The sequence below is a fragment of the Aethalodelphis obliquidens genome, unplaced genomic scaffold (assembly GCF_003676395.1).
Source record: "Aethalodelphis obliquidens isolate GAN/ISIS:26980383/991018 unplaced genomic scaffold, ASM367639v1 scaffold2, whole genome shotgun sequence".
Classification (NCBI taxonomy): Eukaryota; Metazoa; Chordata; class Mammalia; order Artiodactyla; family Delphinidae; genus Aethalodelphis; species Aethalodelphis obliquidens.
In genome coordinates, this window is record NW_020837946.1 from 55211527 (window position 1) to 55233920 (window position 22394).

Sequence of the window (22394 nt, forward strand, 5' to 3'; positions counted from 1 at the left end):
AGAGTTTTTCCGTCTCTGAACGGCCCAGAGACGTTTCCTCTCCCCTCTAACGCCGCTCACACTCTGCAGTCTTCAGAGGCCAGGTCAGTAATAGGCACACTCATATTCGTGATTGTTTTAAATCCCAGGTTGGTCGTTCTGCTGCAAAGTAACTTTGGGAGCACGCAAAAAAAAAAAAAGGCCCACAAAACCCTCAACATTCTTTGCAGACCTACGTTTCCGGTTGGCTTGTTGCCGTGGTAACGAGCACGCACAACCACGGCAGCGGTTATGGCACGGCTGGGCGGTGCGCAGATCCCCGACGGGGAGTTCACCGCGGTCGTGTACCGGCTCATCCGGGATGCCCGCTACGCCGAGGCCGTGCAGCTGCTGGGCGGAGAGCTCCAGCGGAGCCCGAGAAGCCGCGCCGGCCTGTCGCTGCTGGGCTACTGCTACTACCGCCTGCAGGAGTTCGCGCTGGCCGCCGAGTGCTATGAGCAGCTGGGTCAGCTGCACCCGGAGCTGGAGCAGTACCGCCTTTACCAGGCCCAGGCCCTATACAAGGCCTGCCTTTACCCAGAGGCCACCCGCGTCGCCTTCCTCCTCCTGGACAACCCCGCCTACCACCACGGGGTCCTCCGTCTCCAAGCCGCGATCAAGTACAGCGAGGGCGATCTGCCCGCGGCCAGGAGCCTGGTGGAGCAGCTACTGAGTGAGGAAGGAGGAGAAGACAGCGGGGGCGAGAACGAGCTCAATGGCCAGGTCAACCTGGGCTGTTTGCTCTACAAGGAGGGACATTATGAAGCTGCGTGTTCCAAGTTCTCTGCTGCCTTGCAGGCTTCGGGCTACCGGCCTGACCTTTCCTACAACCTGGCTTTGGCCTATTACAGCAGCCGGCACTACGCCCCGGCGCTGAAGCATATCGCCGACATTATTGAGCGTGGCATCCGCCAGCACCCAGAGCTGGGTGTGGGCATGACCACTGAGGGCATTGATGTTCGAAGTGTTGGCAACACCTTAGTCCTTCACCAGACCGCTCTGGTGGAAGCCTTCAACCTCAAGGCCGCCATAGAATACCAACTGAGAAACTATGAGGCGGCCCAGGAAGCCCTCACGGATATGCCTCCGAGGGCAGAGGAAGAGTTAGACCCTGTGACCCTGCACAACCAGGCGCTAATGAACATGGATGCCAGGCCTACAGAAGGGTTTGAGAAGCTACAGTTTTTGCTCCAACAGAATCCCTTTCCCCCAGAGACCTTTGGCAACCTGTTGCTGCTCTACTGTAAATATGAGTATTTTGACCTGGCAGCAGATGTCCTGGCAGAGAATGCCCATTTGACTTACAAGTTCCTCACACCCTATCTCTATGACTTCTTGGATGCCACGATCACTTGCCAGACAGCTCCTGAAGAGGCTTTCGTTAAGCTTGATGGGCTAGCAGGGATGCTGACTGAACAGCTCCGGAAACTCACCATACAAGTGCAGGAAGCAAGACACAACAGAGATGATGAAGCTGTCAAAAAGGCAGTGAATGAATATGATGACACCCTTGAGAAATATATTCCTGTGCTGATGGCCCAGGCCAAAATCTACTGGAACCTTGAAAATTATCGAATGGTGGAAAAGATCTTCCGCAAATCTGTGGAATTCTGTAATGATCATGATGTGTGGAAGCTGAATGTGGCTCATGTTCTGTTCATGCAGGAAAACAAATACACAGAAGCCATAGGTTTTTATGAGCCCATAGTCAAGAAGCATTATGACAACATCCTGAATGTCAGTGCTATTGTGCTGGCTAACCTGTGTGTTTCATATATTATGACAAGTCAAAACGAAGAAGCCGAGGAGTTGATGAGGAAGATTGAAAAGGAGGAAGAGCAGCTCTCCTATGAGGACCCAGATAAGAAAATCTACCATCTCTGCATTGTGAATTTGGTGATAGGGACGCTCTATTGTGCCAAAGGAAATTATGACTTTGGTATTTCTCGGGTTATCAAAAGCTTGGAACCTTATAATAAAAAACTGGGAACTGATACCTGGTATTACGCCAAAAGATGCTTCCTGTCATTACTAGAAAACATGTCAAAACACACCATCATGCTTCGTGACAGTGTTATTCAAGAATGTGTCCAGTTTCTAGAACACTGTGAACTTTATGGCAGGAACATACCTGCTGTTATTGAACAACCCCTGGAAGAAGAAAGAATGCATATTGGAAAGAATACAGTCACTTATGAATCCAGACAACTAAAAGCTTTGATTTATGAGATTATAGGTTGGAATATGTAGTAATGTCTGACAGTGGCCTTATCATAATGGCTTTACATCTGTTTTTCACTCTTTTATCTGTATTTAGCTATTGGCCTCTTTAGATTTATTACATGTTGAACTTCGTACACTTTAAAATTATAAAACTAACTAATATTTTGTTTTTAAAATCTTCACAAAGTGAAATATAAGAACTTTGACACCTAGAAAGACTTATGAAAAATTCAAAACTGCATGGGGACACTATTTCTATTAGAAATTGTTAGCACCTATGTTCCATCTCCTTTGTTATCATTTGTACTTTGTGCATTTTGAAAGTCCCCTGCACAAGGATTATGTTATCCAGGGACTTGGCACTATCAGGCCCAGAACTCAGTAGTTAAGGTATAGGATTTCTAGGCTTTTAATAAGAACCTCAGGGATTGTGTCCTATTCTCACAGCCTACCCTCATTATTATATTAATTTTAATGCATACATATTAGATAGCCCTTAGGGTGTTTTGTCAGGGTTTTTCAATATAAATGTAATGCTTTATGTAACCAAAATACGTTATAAATGTTTGGTGTTTTTTTTTTTTTCAAACATTCAAGAGTCACTGGGAGATCTTATACCCTTAACAAAATTATGGTGCTGTGGTTTAGAAACAATAAACAATTGTCAAAGCAAGAATTTTACATGGTTTTCTTTGGTTCCGTTTGTTAATAATTTGAATACATGAACAAGATATATTTACTGTTTTTTCATAACTGTGCTCTTATTTAACAATGAGGAATAGCAGAGGTATCGTGAGAACTGTTTTCTTAATTCCTACCTTTGTGTTTGCAATTTAGGATATGTTAATGCTGGAGTTGTTCCTGTGTGGTGGCCTCTCAGGTAAGGAAAAATCTAGACTATTCCCATGATCCCACCAAACTTCTCTCCCACCTCCATCACAGATGAAAAGGTCGATTCCGAAACCTCATCTGGTAGATTCATAACGCTAGGCCATGCCCACAACCCTTCCAATGAAAACCCCACTCATTCTGCTTAGGCATTTTTATTTTCTGAACCATACAAGAGCTTTACTATTTGTTTCCCCACCCCTTTTCTCTCCATAAATCAACCCCAACTCGACCTGACTTAGAGAAAAACAAAGTAGCTTGAATTATATGAAATTGCTGATTTTGGAAGTGTTTGAACTACAAAACTAGCATTTTTTTATGGTTCAATCTAATAGCATTCTACTGAAAGATAGTGAACCCCTGCCATGATGAGATGATGATTTCTTTCCTTCAAGGAGAAATCACTTAGCCACATAGGTACCCAGACAGGGACTCACATAGGTACTCAGCATAAATCCTCTGTAGCATGACCTCCTGGGTGCTCAAATTCTATTAGATCTATCAGAAAATGTGGCTTATTATGAAGTCCAATGGTTTTGAATTTATAGCACTTTTCATCTAATTATGTAAGCTGATACCATTTACCGCTGACGTTTGAGCCCACACTGGGAGGACAATCAGTGTTTAATGACCTCTTCAGTGCATCCCTTAGCACAATTCCATCACTGGGAAATGTTCTTTAACAACTTTTGTACTAAAAGTATTGCTGCTGCTTTGTGCAGTAGCTCTGTGCACTCTCAATCTTCATAGCCCCTTAAGATTTGGAAAGTAAATGAACTGAAATCTTATTTTTTAACAGCCATGTTAAAAAAAAGTTTTTTGCACATTTCCTCTTTTTTTCTTTAAAAAAAAAAGCATAAAATGTAAGTAATGTTAACCACCCAAAAGCAAATGTTTTCCAGATTCCCTTTTGCCAATAGCCCAGCCTTTATTCAACCACACTTTATTTACCCAGGTGCTGTGTGTTTGTGGTTTGCATGTATGTGTAATTTAGCTTTTCAGAATATAAAAAGCTTTTCAGAACAGTTTTTAACCCCTTGCTGCTGGGCAGTTGGGATTTCCTGGTTAGTAATGCATCAGGAAATCCTGACTGCTCCTACCACTGAGTAAAAGGAATAAAGGTCAATCGTGGTGGCATTTGTCCCCTTCCTTACACTGGCTCTCCAGAGAGGCACCCACCAGGATTTATAGATTGCTGCCTGGCAACAGCAAAGACTCATGAACCAAGCCTACAAAACTGGCCAGCCATCAGAGCCCTGGAGGAGACTGGGGAAGGGTCTAACTCCCCAGGCACTTACTGTTCTTTATTTTTAGGATATACTTCTTTTAAATTCACCTTCAAAGTACTCACCTCTGCTTATTGATACTAATAGGCAAGTGACTTTATGATGACTCCACATTGCCATTTGAATGAAGGCTTTCATCCCTAAAGCTCTGATGAAAAGCTTTGTTCTATGCTCCTAGAACTTCATGTACTCCGTGCTAAAAGCACTTTTCTTGACAAAAAAAGATTTCCCTATATTTCTCAAGCCTTTGCTCCTTCAAGATTTCTTCATAATATCTGCAGAGTGTATTTTAAAAAGATCAAATATTAAATCCATTATTCCATAACCTTAGTCAACCCATCTCCACACAAATGTTCAGAATATACCCATGTGTTTGTTGTACCCAAGTAGTTATTTCCATTTTCTCAGACATAAACAAAAACTTATTCTGTGCAGAACAACCAAGCAGACTCATTTGATCAGTGACATGACATGCCTACAAAAGGATTCATATTTCTCATGGCAGCCCCTCTTTGAATTTGCCCTCAGCTGTGGCACGGATATTGACACTAATGTCATCTGTGAAGGTCAGGTGTAGAGTGGCTAACTCTGACCCATTCATGAGAAGCAGACAACTGGGAACTGGGAAAACTGTGGGGATGGCAGAGATCATCGAGCAATGAGACAGCTGTAATCATAGAAGATGACACTCCCTCCCAAAGGGGTGATAGAGGAACATAGAGGTATGGCCTCTCAGACCTCAGAGGAGCACCTCAGGTGGAATCCAAACAGAATTGTCAGTGATAGGTTTGGCCTGAGGTTAGAACAATTTGTGTGTTTGTTGAGGGCTATGGGGTAGATGCCCAAGTAAATAAGCTTCTAGTGAGATAAGAAAGGGCAAATGAGAAAAAAATTTTTTTTTTTAAAGAAAGGGCAAATGGCTTGGAGGGGAAGTGTTAAGAGAGTAACTTTCTGACCCTTCTGCCCTATAATCCTTGCTTGGGCTCATTTCCACACTGGCATTCGGAGGGTTAGCAGTGCTGGAAGCCTGTTCAGGTAAGCAGAATATGGCTATCTATACTAACTGATTTTAAAAGGATAACATCACCAAAGACAAACCTTTCATTTCTGGTGAACATCAGCATTTTTAAATACAATCTTTGGTCTTATGTTCCTTTGTCTTTTTTTTTTTTTTTAATGACTATTGGTGATCTGGAAACATCTGGGAGGTTGTGCTTTCCTGAGGGTATTCTCTGCCACACTGAGCAGCTTCCTACCAATGGTGTGACTTGCAGCTCACTATCCACCATTCACTAACTGCCTCTTATCCCCTGCTGACCTACCACTGGGACTAATGTGACATTTGGGGGTTTCGTTTCCACTTATTGGGCTATATACCCTTAGTATTAGTTAAAAAGCACATTTTGTAATGTGCCAGTAACTCTGGGTTCTTGGTTGTCCAACCACATAATCACCATGACTGTAACCATCAAGCTCTATACTTATACCTTCATTCTAATTATAAAATATATGCAACTTTTTGAGTACCCTAATCCTTCAGCAGCAACCTTAATTCTTAAATTAGCAGTTTTAAGGAACTGTGACTTTCCAAAGAACCTAGATTGGTCTTAGATTATAATAAAACATTTCTTTAATCTTAAATAGTCTTCAGTTTCTAGTCTCTCTACAGGAATATGTATAACTTATAGTAACAGGTTACTCTTACATTTTTAAGTACAGCTCAAAGGAATACAATATTAAAGTTATAAAAATGCAAAGTTATTAAGTCCATCAAACACAGCACTTCCTTTCATGAGTTTCATATTAAATCTATAAAGGCATCAATGCAGGGATTACACATTTACAGAGCACGACAGCATCTGGGACAGAAGGCTTCCTGGTATTTCTATGGCATGTAGTCATGAAGACAGCTGTTTCCCCTCTGTACTTGTGCCCTTCTGTGGAGGGCAATGACTTAACAATCTACTTTAAAAAGCAGAAATTCTGTATACAAAAGACTTACTACCCAGCACAAGCAGCCTAGAGCAGTGAAGCAGCCAGCACAGAGACTGGATTTTGTCGGACCTGGCTCCATCTCCTGGCAATGCCACTTCCCAGCTACTAACAGTGTGTGTTATTCAACGTTGCTAAATCTCAGTTATTTCACCGGAAAAAAGGGGACGATACCATACATTTCACAGGGTTGTTGTGATAACAATTAGAACTTCTTGTCGAGGGTTAAGTGCCCAGCAGTGTCTGGCTAATAATGGTTAAATTAAAAAATAAATTATTAATGCTATAATCAATTCTAGGGTAGTGTTTGGCAAAAATACAGAGACTCATCAGAATCACTGAGACTGACTTAGAAGGGAGCTCAGAGTTATTCATTTTACAAAAGATATTAGGCCCAAATAGGAAAAGTGACTAGTAGTTTGGTAGAGAAAAATGGAGCACCTGCAAAATTTCCAGAATAGAACCCTTTTCACTGTGTTCTTAGACTCAGAACTCCACCTTCTCCTAAGTTATTTCACAGCTTTACAGTGACAAATTTCAGTCATTTAAAAAAATTATCTTTCCAGATCTAATGTGGACACAATGAAGTACAAAGGATGTGACAGAACTATGCAAGAATGGATTCAGAGGTTGTCCATCAGTCAATACTACGCCCAGTCAACAGATCACATCAGAAAATGCAGCACAAGATGAGTTTACGAGTATATTGAAAAAGAAAGAGACATGCCCCTGAAGGCAAACACAGGCAAAAGTAAATGTGATGGCATTTAAAGACTTCATTTGTTTTTCTGATAGGGTAGCACAGGAAATCGGAGCAGCAAGCTTTAGCAAAGGATTTCAGTCTGGCAGCTGGCGATGTTAAATCCAAGTAGACGTCATTTGTATGTTTAATGTTTGTCTGGCATAAACGCTGATTCATTGAAAAAAGGCCTATTTGTTGACAAAATGTAAAAATATGAGGTGAACACAAGAGCATGTCAAGTGGAAATGTGCGCTAGCTGAACCCTGAATGCTCTTTCCTGGATGTGTTATTAGGCAGGCCCTTGTTGTGTGTTGCAGATGCCTGCCATTACTTGGTTGAGAATCCAGACAGTACATGTCTCAATTCTATTGATGTCCCAAATCTGGATGGGACAAAAAATACTCTGGGTAAGAGTCAAGATTCTAAAATTTTGAAAATCTGGAACTAAATACAGTAAGATACACATTTTAGTAAGAATAAATATAAGTAATGAGGCTTTAAAAAAGTCAGCCTCAAGGATTAATCTCCAAAATAAACAAAATAGCTCATGCAGCTCAATATCAAAAAACAAATAACCCAATCAAAAAATGGGGGGGAAGATCTAAATAGACATTTCTCCAAAGAAGACCTACAGATGGCCAAAAAACACATTAAAAGATGCTCAACATCACTAATTATCAGAGAAATGCAAATCAAAACTACAATGAGGTATCACCTCACACTGGTCAGAATGGCTATCATCAAAAAATCTACAAACAATAAACGCTGGACAGGGTGTAGAGAAAAGGGAACCCTCTTGCACTGTTGGTGGGAATGTAAATTGATACAGCCACTATGGAGAACAGCATGGAGGTCCCTTAAAAAACTAAAAACAGAACTACCGTATGACCCAGCAATCCCACTCCTGGGCATATACCCAGAGAAAACCATAATTCAAAAAGATACATGCAACCCAATGTTCATTGCAGGACTATTTACAAGAGCCAGGACATGGAAGCAACCTAAATGTCCATCCACAGAGGAATGGATAAAGAAGATGTGGTACGTACATACAATGGAATATTACTCAGCCATAAAAAGGAACAAAACAGTGCAATTTGCAGAGACGTGGATAGACCCAGAAACTGTCATACAGAGTGAAGAAAGAGAAAAACAAATATCGTATAATATCGCTTATATGTGGAATCTAGAGAAATGGTACAGATGAACTTATTTGCAAAGCAGAAATAGAGACACAGATGTAGAGAACAGATTTATGAATACTGAGGCGAGGGGGGAAGCTGGGGGTGGGATGAATTGGGAGACTGGGATTGACATATATACCTACTATGTATAAAATAGATAACTAATGAGAACCTACTGTTTAGCACAGGGAACTCTACTCAATGCTTTGTGGTGACCTAAATGGGAAGGAAATCTAAAAAACGGGATATATGTATATGTATAACTGATTCACCTTGCTGTACAACAGAAACTAATACAACATTGTAAAGCAACTATACTCCAATAAAAATATAAAATAAAAAATCAGCCTCCATGGAGATGTGGACAAAGTGGCACATGCAGAAAAGACAAACTATTAAATTCAAGTTCAGTGTGAGATGACAGTGCAATGTCCACTGTCCACCAAAAATGCAAGAGTGACTAAAGAATATTGGAATAAGGAATAAGGGAATCATTGGTCCTATTCTGGAACATTCAGAACTCGACATCTCACTTTAAGAACATCAAAAGGGCACATATGGAGAGAGATTAGGATGATGAAGGGTCTAGAACTGACAGGAGCAAGAGGTGACTGAAGAAGATCTGGGGGAATGTGAGCTGTCTTTAAATGCCTGCAGAGCTGCCCTTCAACAGAGCAACTGGGCAATTCTTCATGACTACACAAGACAGAAGTTACGTTAATGGATAGAAGGGGGAAACAGATTTCAGTCTTATAAGTAAAAACCTCAATACTGGAAGATTTCAGAAACTGGGAAAAGGCTTGCTGGAAAAGCAGTAAATTCCCATGTGGTCACAGCACATGTTCAGAAAAACTGGTGATCTATTTGTGGTCTGAGGGGTAGGATGGTCAGATACCAATTGTGTTTGGGAAAAAGATGAGATGATTTCTAAGGTTCATTCAGTCTGAGCCTTATATGAGCCCAGCAGAAAACTGCTTTCTTTAACTAACTATAACTAACTTATTATATAAGAGCTAAACTCTTAGTATGGCAAGTTATTATTTAAACGTGTCAAGTAAGACTGTGTTCGACAGGTCCAATCTTCAGTTATTTCAGAGCCCAGACAACTACAACCTTCCCTCCAGTGTGGGAGCCACAGGCAGGGACAAAATCAGTATCTGTGCACTTGTCATTCACTACTAGAGAGGCTACTTACCGGAACAGACTGTAAAGATTAGATGGAATCAACATGAAAAAATGCAACAATTTCCGTAACAATGAATGGTTTTGGTATTGTTTTATTTTTTTCCCAGCACATCTTAAAAATCACACATGGGCATTTGCTTATAGAACAGTACATTCTAGGAAAAGCAGTAAAAGGAGATCCAAACATACACTGAAAGCACAGTATATAGACTATGTGTTGAGCCCTTTGGAAAACAGTATGGCTCAGTCTGAACTGACAAAGCTATGCTGGACTCCCTTAAGAATTTTCCTTCCCACTACATATCCACTTTTAAGACTATTAATGTAAAGAGAAGAATTGTTTGTATGCATTAGTTACAGCAGTATAATGGCTTACATACAAGTGCTTACCCACATGTAGTTCCCAAAAGATGACTACAGTACTGGCAGGAATATGCACTGCCTTAGAGGAAGACTCAGGATAAGATATTATTCAAGTCAAGTTGTATCAGAGCCAAAGTATTTCACAGGCTTAGCGAAAAAGGACAAAAATTTAAAAATATAACCTACACATATTTCTCAGAAGATTTATCATTGTTCAGAAACAGAAATATTCATTACTCTGAAGGCACCATCACACACAAAAAGGACTGACCCCCAACATAAGGAATAGGAACCCACCCCCCGCCCCTCCTCCAGGCTCTGCTCCTCAGGGAGCTGTGTGAGCAAACACCCAAAACATGTAGGGGGTGTCTCCAGGACCGAGTATGCCACATCCACCAACCCACACCTTAGGGCTACTAAGTTGGGACACAAGGAATGAAAATGCAAGAAAGAAAGTACATGTAAATCCCACTGACTGAATAGGTGTATGTGAGAGTACAGGTCCACCACACAATTAGTTAAATATGCTAGAATAGGTGATTGAAACCAACACTGTGGAAAGGATCTTTTGTGTTTCCACACACAACTACTTCATTCCTGACGCGTTCTTGAAGAGGAATAGCCTTGAACTGCTACACAAGCTCTGGCCTTAAAGATTTATCCTCTCCCACTCATTTTAAATAATGGCTATTTCATGGAAAAAAAAATCCCAACAAGGCACTGTGAGCTTTTGGGGACATTCTTTAAATAGCTCAAAAAATAATTATTTAGAGAAACTTTATACCAGCACAAGCATTTCATGTCCTTTTTGGATATGTGAACAAGATTGCTTTAGGGGTTAAACAACAAGTTTCATAGGGTGCTTACAAAAAACACTGCCAACAATAAGATGCCTTAAAAACATGTATATATGCTGCTTAGAAATCCACACTAAAATATTTTTTTTCCTTCTCTCTCTCTCTCTCTCTTTCTGATTTGGAAGTTCAGAGTCTTTGAAAAATGCTCTTAATGATATTTAATGTGTTATTTTTGTCCCTTGTGGAAAAAAAAAGTATAAAATAATCTCCTTTGGGAACCAAAAAAGAAACCTTTTCATGTTCACAGAACTAAAGTTACTTAATTCTGTGATGGTTCTTTGGCTTCAGTGGTCCTTACTCACGTTTGTTAAGGAATTCTTGTGGTTAGGAGAGCACAAGAGCGCTCATTCTTTGAGGATCTTCCAAGGTTCAAATGGGAATGCTTCAGGTTCACAGGAGACTAAACACCTCCTAGGAATATAACATTGATTTAAAATAATTAGAGAGTAATAAAACCTAGCCAACAATATATTCATCTATAAATCCAAAAGGATTTAGTTATATTTAGGTTGTACTTGATAATGCTTCATCAATAAAATTATAAAAATTAATTTTGTTTTCAAATCAGAGGAAATATGAAGATGAAAAACTAAAATCGAAAGACAAACCCAGACGCAAACAGAAGAATGAACAGCTTCACACCCCCTCTGAAGAAAAAAATCTCTTAAACCCAGGTCCATTTTATTAATAATATAAGTTTCTATAATCTGTTGACATTACAGGTAGTTTTTACAGTTAAATTTCACACTAAAGACAAACACTGTTTGCTTTAGGGAGCAGAAAGCTGAGTAACTTACATCCTTCATGTTACACATTGTATTTCAATAGTTTAAAACAATCTTTTACACCTTCTGGATTTCCGCATCAATGTACTATATGAAATTAATGAGGATTAAATGTATATATTGACAGGTGGCTCATTTGGGAACGTGAAGCCTTGAGCAAAGGCAAGCTTTCATAAAGCCAAAGGTGATTCTGGATTCTTCAATCCTATCCTGGCACTTGTTATTTTCGGCTTTTCTCCCACCACGAGCTAAACCCTAATTAAAATCGAAATCGCCAAAGATTAAGTGGTAGCAAAAAGCTATTAAAGCTGTCCTTAACTCCTGTCCCAGTGCTTCTTAAAATGTAGATATGCTTTCCACAGAATTCCACCTTGGCTGCTTCAAGCACCAGCATGTGCAGTTTGTGCATCAATGCATAATAAATGTTTGTGTTCTACATTTACATAAAATAGATGTTTGACCAAACTCAGCCCATTTGAACAGCCAAGGTTACAGACTTCAGCTTGGTACCACAGGGCTTGTCTGATCAGCTATAGTTAAGAAGTTGCAGCTATAAAAGAATATGACAATGGAAAACCTCTGAAGCCAACATGCAAAAGTCATTTTCAAAACTGCAAGCTAGGACTCAGCTGTTACTAAGAGAATATTCTGAAAAAGAGGTTTTCTTGCAACCATCTGTATCTGGTTTAATACACACACTGATGGAAGTTCATCCTTCACTGTGTTTTTGTTTTCCAAAATACATCAACACAGCTCAGTATACTAGAATGCTTCCAGCTTCATAAACAGCTTTTAAGTAACAGTACTATAGTATGTAAGCATTTAGGAAGAAAACTCCCAATTCCTCAAGAGAGGAAAGAATTTAATCCTCTTTCTTTGTGGTAAAATGCTGGGCACAATAAACATGTGGCTTCTGCAATTCTTACTAAACTAAAAAAGCTCACGTTACTTAGCATAACACTAATAAACTCACTTATACACTGTAAAGTGCACCAAACATTAAGGCAGCTGTTTCTCTAGGGGTCAATAAAGCCTGTTCATACTGACTCTAGTATTCAATGCCATTTCTCACTAGCAGCAAGTTCCCATTCCCACTAAAATGTCAACCCAAATGTGACATCATCAAATAAAATATTAGAAATATGACTAATTTAAGAAAGACAAATCGGTGTTATGCAGTTATGCAGCTGAGGCACCTCTCAGAGGTGGATGCGTGGAAGCAGGGAAAGCCTTTCTGATTTACTAAATCAGAGTGAAACAGTACTGATGAGTGTTTATGTGTTTCAAAATGATCCCTGTAGAAATGATCCTAACTACAAAATGTAGTCATCACTACAAAATCAAGGTTGGAGAGTCATGCATGCATGGAAGAAAACAAACGCATAAATCACTAATTTCCATAAGGTTCATGTAGAATAGTGAACAATTTCAGGTGTTACATTTCCTAATTCTGAGGTTACTGAAATCTGAACTCCCTAGGAAAGAACGTTATAACAATCACGTGCAAAGGAATGGATCTGCTTATGAATCTGTAAGTTTTATTTTTAAAAAATTACTCAGAAACATGTATACACTCCAGTGAGATATTAGTATCGTAATAAATTTTACATTTTGATCACCAATTAGAGAAATTACTTTCATGAATAGATGCATTTCATAAAGCTGAGATTTTTATAATTTGAGAAGCAAGTGTAATTTCCTCATCAAGTATCTAACTATTTCAAATATCAAGGGCTTGAAGCAAATATCTGCTGGAAATTTTATAATTAAAAATAAATCACCAATGAAGAGAGGCAGCATCTAATAAATAAATATTTAGTTTTTGTTGTTAAACTAATATTTCATTTTGATTTGCTTACAGATTTTATTAGTTTGAGGCCAATTTTATTTGTTAAAAATTATCATTTTGAAGTCTTAAAAATATCATTTTGTGAATCAATTTTAGATTTTCTGGTTAAGGCTACTTCAGATATAAAAGGTATCAAACTGCCCAAAAATACTTTGGAGCTGTTGCTACATAGACAGACAGTGTGTCCTTTTAAAGGATAGTCTGCATTCTGACTCATATTAGCTGATCAAATATTAATTCTAAAAAAATTATCAAAAGTTAAGTACTACATTAAGAAAAGAATCTGTCTCAAAATGTGAACCATGAACCTTGACAGACAGTGATTCAAAGTAATCATTTCATTTATTTTAATATCCAGGTTTGAATGTAAAAATGTTCACTAAATGTGGTTAACGTTCTCCCTATTGTTTAAGAAATATGATATTTCAAACTTTTGATTATGGTATGTGTAATACATTATATTTTTTAATTTAGGTTAAACCAGTAATTCAAAAAAGGCATTAAACCATTATTAAAAACTAAATTGAAACTTTACTTTTATATGGACATTTATCATGTTGTTTGGGTTAATTTTTTTTAAGAAGGTTTTTTGTCATTGAAACTGTTGAGGTTTTCAAATTCAGTAGCTGAATGATGACTGTGTTTCTTTAGCCAAAACAGTTCTTTGAACTGGAGACATTCAGTGTAAGAAGTCTTCCCTCTTCTGCTCCTGTTGTAGCTTCTTCTGCATCTCAGCAACAAGAATGTGAAATGAGAAACATTAGAACTCTAAGTTGAATAAAGACATTCCTTTCATGGTAAACCTGTTCTTCACATACAATGAGTGATAAGTCAGCTTTTCTTATAAAACATATTATGAATGAATTAGGATATAACAATATGTTATCTCAGTGATACAAATACAACTCATACCTCACTAGAAACAGAAACATGGAGAACAAAAACATGTCCCCTGACAGAATAAAGCATACTAATGATTTAAGGTTTTACAACTGTATACTAATTTCAAAGAAAAATGTAGGCCAAGCACCTTACAGAACTGAAGGCTTCCTAAATAAGAGGTTGCCTATATTCTTTCATGGGTATTCTCCCTTAATGACCTATTCACACTAGAATGCACTCTTAAAAAAACATACATGTATATCACTCCTCAGTGGAATCCTTCCCTAGATAGCTGCTTCCCAGAAACGTTCTTTTAAAAAAGAGGCTAGAGAAACAATAGATGACACCAAAATCTGGCTTTGTTCCTAAGAAGAAGCATCAATACAAAACAGCTGGCAGCATCTTCTTCTGAAATTAACCACTGGCAGCCCTGTGCTGCCTGACTGAAATTTGAAATGACAACCAGTTGGCTGTAAACTGATACACCTACAATGAGAGAGATTTAGGAATACCATCTGTCAATCCATAGATGTAGAAACAAAACAAACTACAGAATGAAACAAACTTATTTTAAACCAACAAACAAAGGTAGCTGAAATAAAGTCCATGATATATCTGATTACTGGTATAACCATAGTTAAAAGACTTAAAAAAAAAGTGACATTTTTCTTAACAATAGTAATGGATTTATAAAAGGTTTCTGTTTCCAAAGATGTTATTGGGGTCCACATATTCCTTGACAGACTTCAGCATCCCAAAGCCGACATCAGAGATACTTTCCTTTAGCCACTGCTTCCGTAACTTGCCCACTGGAAAAACAAAATCAAAAATGCTTCAATATACACTATGATGCTGGGAACCAATCAATCTTATGACCATGAATGAACAAACACTGTGTGATAAATGCTTTTATTCAAAAATGAGAAATGTTTTGCTGTATTTGATTTATTGAGCCCACCAGACTATCAAGCTCATTAAGCTCAGTGTACTCCCAGGGGAGCCTGTGCTCCACAGTGTCTCCTTTCTTTGTAAACTGTAAAATGGAGATGAAGGGAGCCTGCACTGAGATTATGGCCCATTTTACAAATAACAAAATGAGAAAAACATGCATTTCAAAAGAACCCGCCTCCTGTCTTTACCAGAACATGCCAAAGTTTCAGAGAAAATAAAGTTAACTAAAGAAAACATATCCAGATGAATTTGCTGGGTATACTACAGCAAAAATTGACAAGCTAGATATCCATAAAATATTTTGAGAACAAAAGCTTTTTAAAAATTGAGAAAATCTGAACTTTGGGCTTAAGAAAAAAATCTGGTTATGAGCTTTCCATTTGCATTTTCTTTTCATATGACTTTAAAATAAATTTGCATGTTCAAATAATTGTTATTTTCTTCCTATTATTTTTCCAGAATTAGAGTTATTTTAGGCACTAAATAAATCAAACACCTAAACCATTTTAAATTTAATTATCTGCTTTTATACACTGTATCACGTTCCCCTTCTTTGTTTCTAAGTCTTGCTAATTTATTCTGAGAATAACGAATATAATCGTTAGCAGCATAAATTATATTTTAAAAGGCATTCAACGAAAATGTAACCTTTTCTAAGCAGAACTTTTATAAGAAAGGATATGTACTTAATCTATAAAAGAATTCTGAAATGTCAATTTGCTTTGGCATTAAAAAGCAAAGCAGGATGCTGATTTATCTATGGGAAAATGGATAAATTTTATTTACGGGTAGGATTATTTGTGGTTAGTACTTTTCAAACGTATTGTAATAATTGAATTCAAATGGTCATTTTCCACAAATGTTCATTAATGATCCAAAGTCATCAGCAGCGATTTAATTGGCCAACTAAAATGGGAAGCCTTCTTTCATTAAAGTATTCAGCCTGTCATTCTAAAATGCACTCTCATTTATCAAGCTTCAGTGATCCACCACAGCATCTCCCTTTTGGAAAACTTAAATACCATTTTAAGCTCAACTCAAACCGTCTTTTGTGTCCAGTGCTCCAGGAAACCACCAGTTGTCATTAAAATAATAAATAGCATGACATTCTCAGAAAGCAAAATATTTCTGCTTGGCTTCTAGAAATAAAGCAGCATTGCTGGTATTAAGATGAGGAAAAATGCTCTACAGCAGGAAAAAGAAATCTTAAATTCAAAAGAAAAATTCTGTTTAAAAGAGCTCTAAAACCAGAAGCCAAACAGTACAAACTGCTATTCATGCAATCTCTACCACCTAAAAGATGTTCTACCAGGTCCTCCTACGATCTCCCTAAGGGACAACTCACCGCAATGCCTCAGCCTTAGTTTTCTCATATGCAAAGGGATTAGAAGCTACTGAATCTTTTCGCTCCAAATATCCTACGATTTTTGCACTTAGAAAAAGTTACAAATCAGTTATTTCCAGATTTGCTCCAAGGTATTAAAAGAAAAAAAAAAAAACTACTCTGTGAATGGTAGAAGTGGCATTATTATAAGCTACCAGCACTGAGGCAACTCAAGAGAGTGGGATAAAAAGCAGTCAATGCCAGTCTCCACTGTTATCTGTAATATAGTTTCACTGAATGTGTCCTGTGGTTATGGATGTAATTGTCCTGAAAAGACTGCAAACAACTGCTCCGACAAGATGGAGCACATTAGAACCTCAGCAGGATGCCCAACAGCTAGCTCGTCTGCCTCGTTTTACACCTCTAGTAATAATCCAATTCCACAAGGAGCTGAACCATCCTCTGAGAAGCCACCCAACAGCCACTGCATATTTAATGAAGTCGCTCACCAAGCGCTGGAAAACAGAAGGTGCTTGAAGTGCATCATTAGTTCTGTCAGAAGGATAATTTACACATCTATCTTGTCAAATTTTCTATGGTTTATACTTTTATAATAATCAATCTAACATACATTTGATTAGTGAACTAGAAAGTTAAAAAAATAAAAGGCAGTACAGGCAGCATAGCTGTGGCCCCTCAAAAACATATCTGATAAAATAATTTAACCCCTTGATGGCCTGATGGCAGAGGTCTGTAAGCTTCTTCTGTTAGTGATAACAGAATTTGAACTGAGGTCAGAAATCACAGTTTATGCAATTAAAGGGACTAGAAATCTTTTTGGATTTGCTTAACAATTTAAGTCAACTACATTACAGGATAAATGTACACAGAGAAAAGAGAGTTTAAGTAAAAACGCTTAATAAGCGTTTATAATACGAGATTATTGGAAATAGTCTTCATAAAATTCTAGAGAACCTTCTCTGGCTGCCTCAGATGAATTGATAAATTAAAAAAGCAACAATGAAACATCGAAGGCCCTAATCCCAAAGATGGGATCATACTTCAAAGTAGAAGACTTTTATTCTAGAGTTAAACAACAACAATAATAATGCCATTTGTACAATCTTTATTTGCACTGCTAGGCATTTTAGAAATTAGCTTATTATACTGATCTGGACATGTGTAACACACGTGTGTGCACAACTATATAGTAGCTGCTTACATATCTGTAGACTCATTTTCAGAAAAGGAAGCATGCCATACTAAAGGGGAGAATGGATGAATGAAAACAGCAAATAACAGGTGGCCAAAGACTACTTCAACATTCCTTGTATGTACAGTTATCCATGAAAAGTCATGTGTACCTTCATACCACATGAAGCTTATTCCTCTTTCCAGACCTGGATTACCTGATGTGGGGTATTCATGACTACTGACTCAGCTACACTCCTGTGACTTCTGATCCTCTAGAAGTGTAAACCTAGCTTGAGAGCCAACACTAGAGCTACAAAAAGCCAAATCCACCATTTCTGAAAATAAGAAAGAGATCCCGTATTCCGTAATTCTCATTTTTTTCTACATAGTCAATGCTCAAAATACTTAAGCCAGGTATTTAAGAGTCTTAGATGTATTTTTAAAGGTACAAAAATCATAGGCCAGCCAAATACAGAAAACTAATGGAGGAAATTCTTTGATTAAATTAAAAGTGGAGTTCACTTTTTTACGATTTAATTTCTTATACTGTATATACAGACAGAATAAAATAAGTATTTTGTGTTTTTTCCATAATATACAGTACATTTAAAAATTATACTTTGGGGACTTCCCTGGCGGTCCAGTGGTTAAGACTTCGCCTTCCAACGCAGGGGGTGTGGTTTGATCCCTGGTTGGGCAACTAAGATCCCACATGCCTTGCGGCCAAAAAGCCAAAACATAAAACAGAAGCAATAGTGTAACGAATTCAATAAAGACTTAAAAAATGGTCCACATCAAAAAAAAAATCTTAAAAAAAAATTATACTTTGGAACAGAGAAAATAGAAGCTTTTTGAAATCACAGGCTCAACAGTCCCCTTTGGATGCTAACAGCCCCAAGAAATAATATATTTTGTGGGAAGATCAACAGCAAAGAATGAACAGACATGTATATAAGAGGGATGGGTAATGGGAGTCTTGTGTGTGGAAAATGTGAACATGTTGGCCAGCCTAGCCACCAAAAATTATCTGGAACTAATCTTTGTGGTCTAAGGGACTGAAGACTTAGCAGAAACTACCTAATAATCTCATCTTAAAAGGGACACATCTAGGGTCTGCTAGCCAGAGTTCTTTTTAGCTAAATTAAAAACTCTCTGAATTATGAATTTGATTACAAGGCTGAAAAGACTTATTATACACTTATTTAAAAAACAAATCATGGGCTTCCCTGGTGGCACAGTGGTTAAGAATCCGCCTGCCAATGCAGGGGATATGGATTTGAGCCCTGGTCTGGGAAGATCCCACATGCCACGGAGCAGCTAAGCCTGTGCACCACTACTAAGGCTGTGCTCTAGAGCCTGTGCTCTGCAACAAGAGAAGCCACTGCAATGAGAAGCCTGCACACTGCAACGAAGAGTAGCCCCCACTCACTGCAACTAGAGAAAGCCCGCACACAACAACGAAGACCCAACTCAGCTACAAATAAAAATAAATAAAATGAATTTATAAAAAAATTAAAAACAAATTATGAAATGGGCTGTACATTTAGAAGATTACTGAAGCTGAAGCTCAGAAGGAGAATTTAGCCAAAGTTAAAAGCACCTAACCGTTATTGAAATAACAGTGTTTTGAAAGTTCTACTTTGGGCATCCTGGATACCTTTTTAACACTATTCTACAGGTCAGATTTAAAAAAGAAAATCTAAATTTAGCTTCTTGTATGAGTGATCTGAGCACTGACTTTGTATTTCAAGATACAAACTACTGGTGGATTATCTAAGGAACTAGTGCTAAAGGGACACCAACCTCCTGTCAGATGAGGTTCTGGCCCCGTGCAACTTGATCTGTACTGATGAGAAAAGAGAAGGACAATGGACAATTTCCACTCTTTCTGGTATCTGGTGATCTGACTATGATGATGTTTCTTTGGGAGGGAGTGGCGTGGGGTAGAACGTTCAACCTGAAAAGAGGGTTTAGTTGTCCATCTGTTTGTGCTATAAGGCACTTGTGTGTGGGGTAGAGCATTCAACCTGCAAAGAGGATTTAGTTGTCCATCGGTTTGTGCTCTAAGGCATCTGTGTGTGTGTGTTTGGCTTTGGTGGAGGTACATGCTGAAGCCAACAGGTTTCCAGCTGAGGGATGTGAATACCCAGCTTTTCAAGACACATGAGATGGGACTATGAATACCACGGAGTCTAATTTAACGCTTAGTGGATACTTAAAGTCACGTTTGATTTATTAAGTCATCTGACATATTTTCTACTACTAATGAAACTTCTGACATCAAGATGAAAGATTCATAGATAATTAAAATCTGGTATTATAAGATTTTTCTCTTATTAAATATTTTTATATGTCAGTTTTCTTTATGCTAAGGTTTTATGTGTGCAGTTTATATAGCAGCTCTAAGATCTTACAGATCCTTAAATAGGTCTTTAGAGATGATGAAATAGGAAAAAAAGCCTGAATTATCAAGGTAATAACAGATCACAAGAGCTGGATTCAATCTGTCTTCAGAACACAATCAAGTGCTAATTCTGCTAACATCCCCAAAAGATGGCTTGACACGCTCAAAGTTTAAACCAAGTGGCAATTAATGCCTATACAACAGAGCTGAAAGCAAGTAAATGGCCAAATAACATGAAATAGATAAGGACAGTCAACATGATATGCTCCTTGAAGACTAGGGCCATGTTTTATTCATTTTTGTAGTCCTGTTGCATAATATAGTGTACGCCACACAGTAAGAATTCAAAAAATGTTAGTTAAAAAATAAATGTTGAACCACAGTTATCTGTAAGCCATTTTAGATAAGATGTAGGGATGCAAATATCCAGGGAAAGGCAATCTGGGTTTCCTTAATTTCCTTTGGTTTTATCTGCCTTGCATTCCCTATATTCTGACATTATTTCTTGGATATACTCAGAGCTATTCTGTATTAGCTAAGATAGGAGAAGGTATGTCACAGAACCTAACTCTCTTTTCCTTCAAATCTCTAGGAGCCTTTGGACTATATCAATAGCTCTCAACAGAGGCAATTCTGCACCCTAAGGGACACTAAGCAATGTATAGAGAAGTTTTTGGTTGTCATAACTGGGGCGATGTTACCAGCATCTAGTGGGCAGGGGCCAGGGATGCTGCTAAACATACTACAATGCACAGGACGGCTCCCACACAAAGAATCTAGTAAAAAATGTCAACAGTGACAAGACCAAGAAATCTCGGACTATATGTTTACAAAGGTCTGTCTCCTAGGAGCCCGAACAATTTCCATAAAAGCAACATATCTTCACTGCTACAACCAACTGGATTAGCAGTGAATGGCTTTTACTATGGCAAGGTGACCTTGTTCTAAATTTGAGGCTACTGACCAAACTGAAAGAAATTCTGGAAAAAGTGGTAGACAGAAGTTATACTCTGAGAAAACCTACCATTAATGACAAATGCTAGTTTATTTCAGAACTTAACTCCTAAAGACTTGAATCTAATATCTACTGAAAAAAACTTTTAAGCCGTATTTGTGGGCCATTTTCCCAGCCAATGTGTGAAAATATATATGTAATAAAGCTTCACAGCACTGTCTGGTAGAACTTCCTGTGTCGATAGAAATGTTCTGTATCTGCAGTATTTAACACAGTAGCCCCTAGCCACATGTGGATATCAAGCACTTGAAAGGTGGCTGCTGCAAATGAGGAAATACATTTTTATTTCATTTTAATTAATTTAAATTTAAATAGCCACAAGTACTCTAGTGATTTCTATGTTAGACACCAAAGACAGAACATTAAAAATTAACTTTACCTAAAGTTACTTCTAACAGATCTTACACTTGAAAATATCTATTAGGATTAACTGTCTGCTAATCACCTGAAACTGACTATAAAAAGTTAATTATTCTCTAACAATATAATAATGTAGTAGAGGTATTCTGAGACTAACACCTAGCACTTAGAAGAGTCTTGGTCATAAAATTGCTAGGGAGAAAAAGTTCTCTTTAGAGGTCCAAAGAGAAGTGGTATTATCTAAGCCACCTACTCTCTCCTAGTGGCTGAGAAAATACACCTGAAGCTGGAAGTTACTACAGGTATATATAGCACAAGGTAAGAGATGGCAAACACAACGTTGTCCCTGCCCTTTGTCTGGGACTGGGCATCTGTAATTGCAAGGGTAGGAAGGAGCAGGGAACAATACATTCTTACAACAGATTTTCTGTCAGCTCTCAAATCTGTTCATCCTATGACACAGCTGAAATAGTTAAATGCTCAATTACATCATGGATTAAATTGGCTTTTACAGTCTGGTCTTAGAATCTCACTATTTACAACATTGCTTCAGTGGAAAAATATTATAATCAACTTTAAGTTTTGTGAGAAAAAGCCAATAACAAAGAAGAAACTGAAGGAAAAAAAGTTAAGGGTAAAACAAACTTTCTGCTACCTTATGGTAATCTGATAAAGATTCAATATTGGAAAGGCTATACTCATCTGGTAGCTATCAAAAGACCAAAATCACAACCAGCATATTGACACTGATATAGTCAAGATACAGAACATATCCGTCCCCACAAGGATTCTTGTGTTGCCTATTTATAGTCATCCCCACCCCACACCCAACTCCTGGAAACCACCAATCTGTTCTCTATTTCTCTAATTTTGTCATTTCAAATATGTTGTA

General features: G+C 38.0%; 2 protein-coding genes across 3 annotated transcripts in view; one reads left to right on the forward strand and one right to left on the reverse strand.

Moving 5' to 3' along the window:
* Nucleotides 1–7334, forward strand: IFT70B (intraflagellar transport 70B). 2 transcript variants are annotated; one of them, XR_003437190.1, is made up of 3 exons: nt 1–83; nt 3079–3121; nt 6974–7334. XR_003437190.1 is itself a non-coding variant. In XM_027127280.1 (2 exons), exon 1 carries the CDS (start codon nt 271–273, stop codon nt 2266–2268), a length of 1998 nt encoding a protein of 665 aa, XP_026983081.1. In that variant the 5' UTR covers nt 41–270; the 3' UTR covers nt 2269–3121; nt 6974–7334. The 2 variants fall into 2 exon arrangements, 1 of the variants encoding a protein (XP_026983081.1); XM_027127280.1 differs by having other exon boundaries at nt 41–3121.
* Nucleotides 7335–9594: 2260 nt separating this feature from the next.
* The window catches only part of AGPS (alkylglycerone phosphate synthase), a 144006-nt gene continuing 131206 nt past the window's right edge, over nt 9595–22394 (reverse strand). Inside the window, exon 20 of the mRNA XM_027127360.1 lies at nt 9595–15063. Within this exon, the coding sequence (XP_026983161.1) occupies nt 14942–15063 (122 nt within the window). The 3' untranslated portion in view covers nt 9595–14941. The remainder of the gene's footprint in view (nt 15064–22394) is intronic.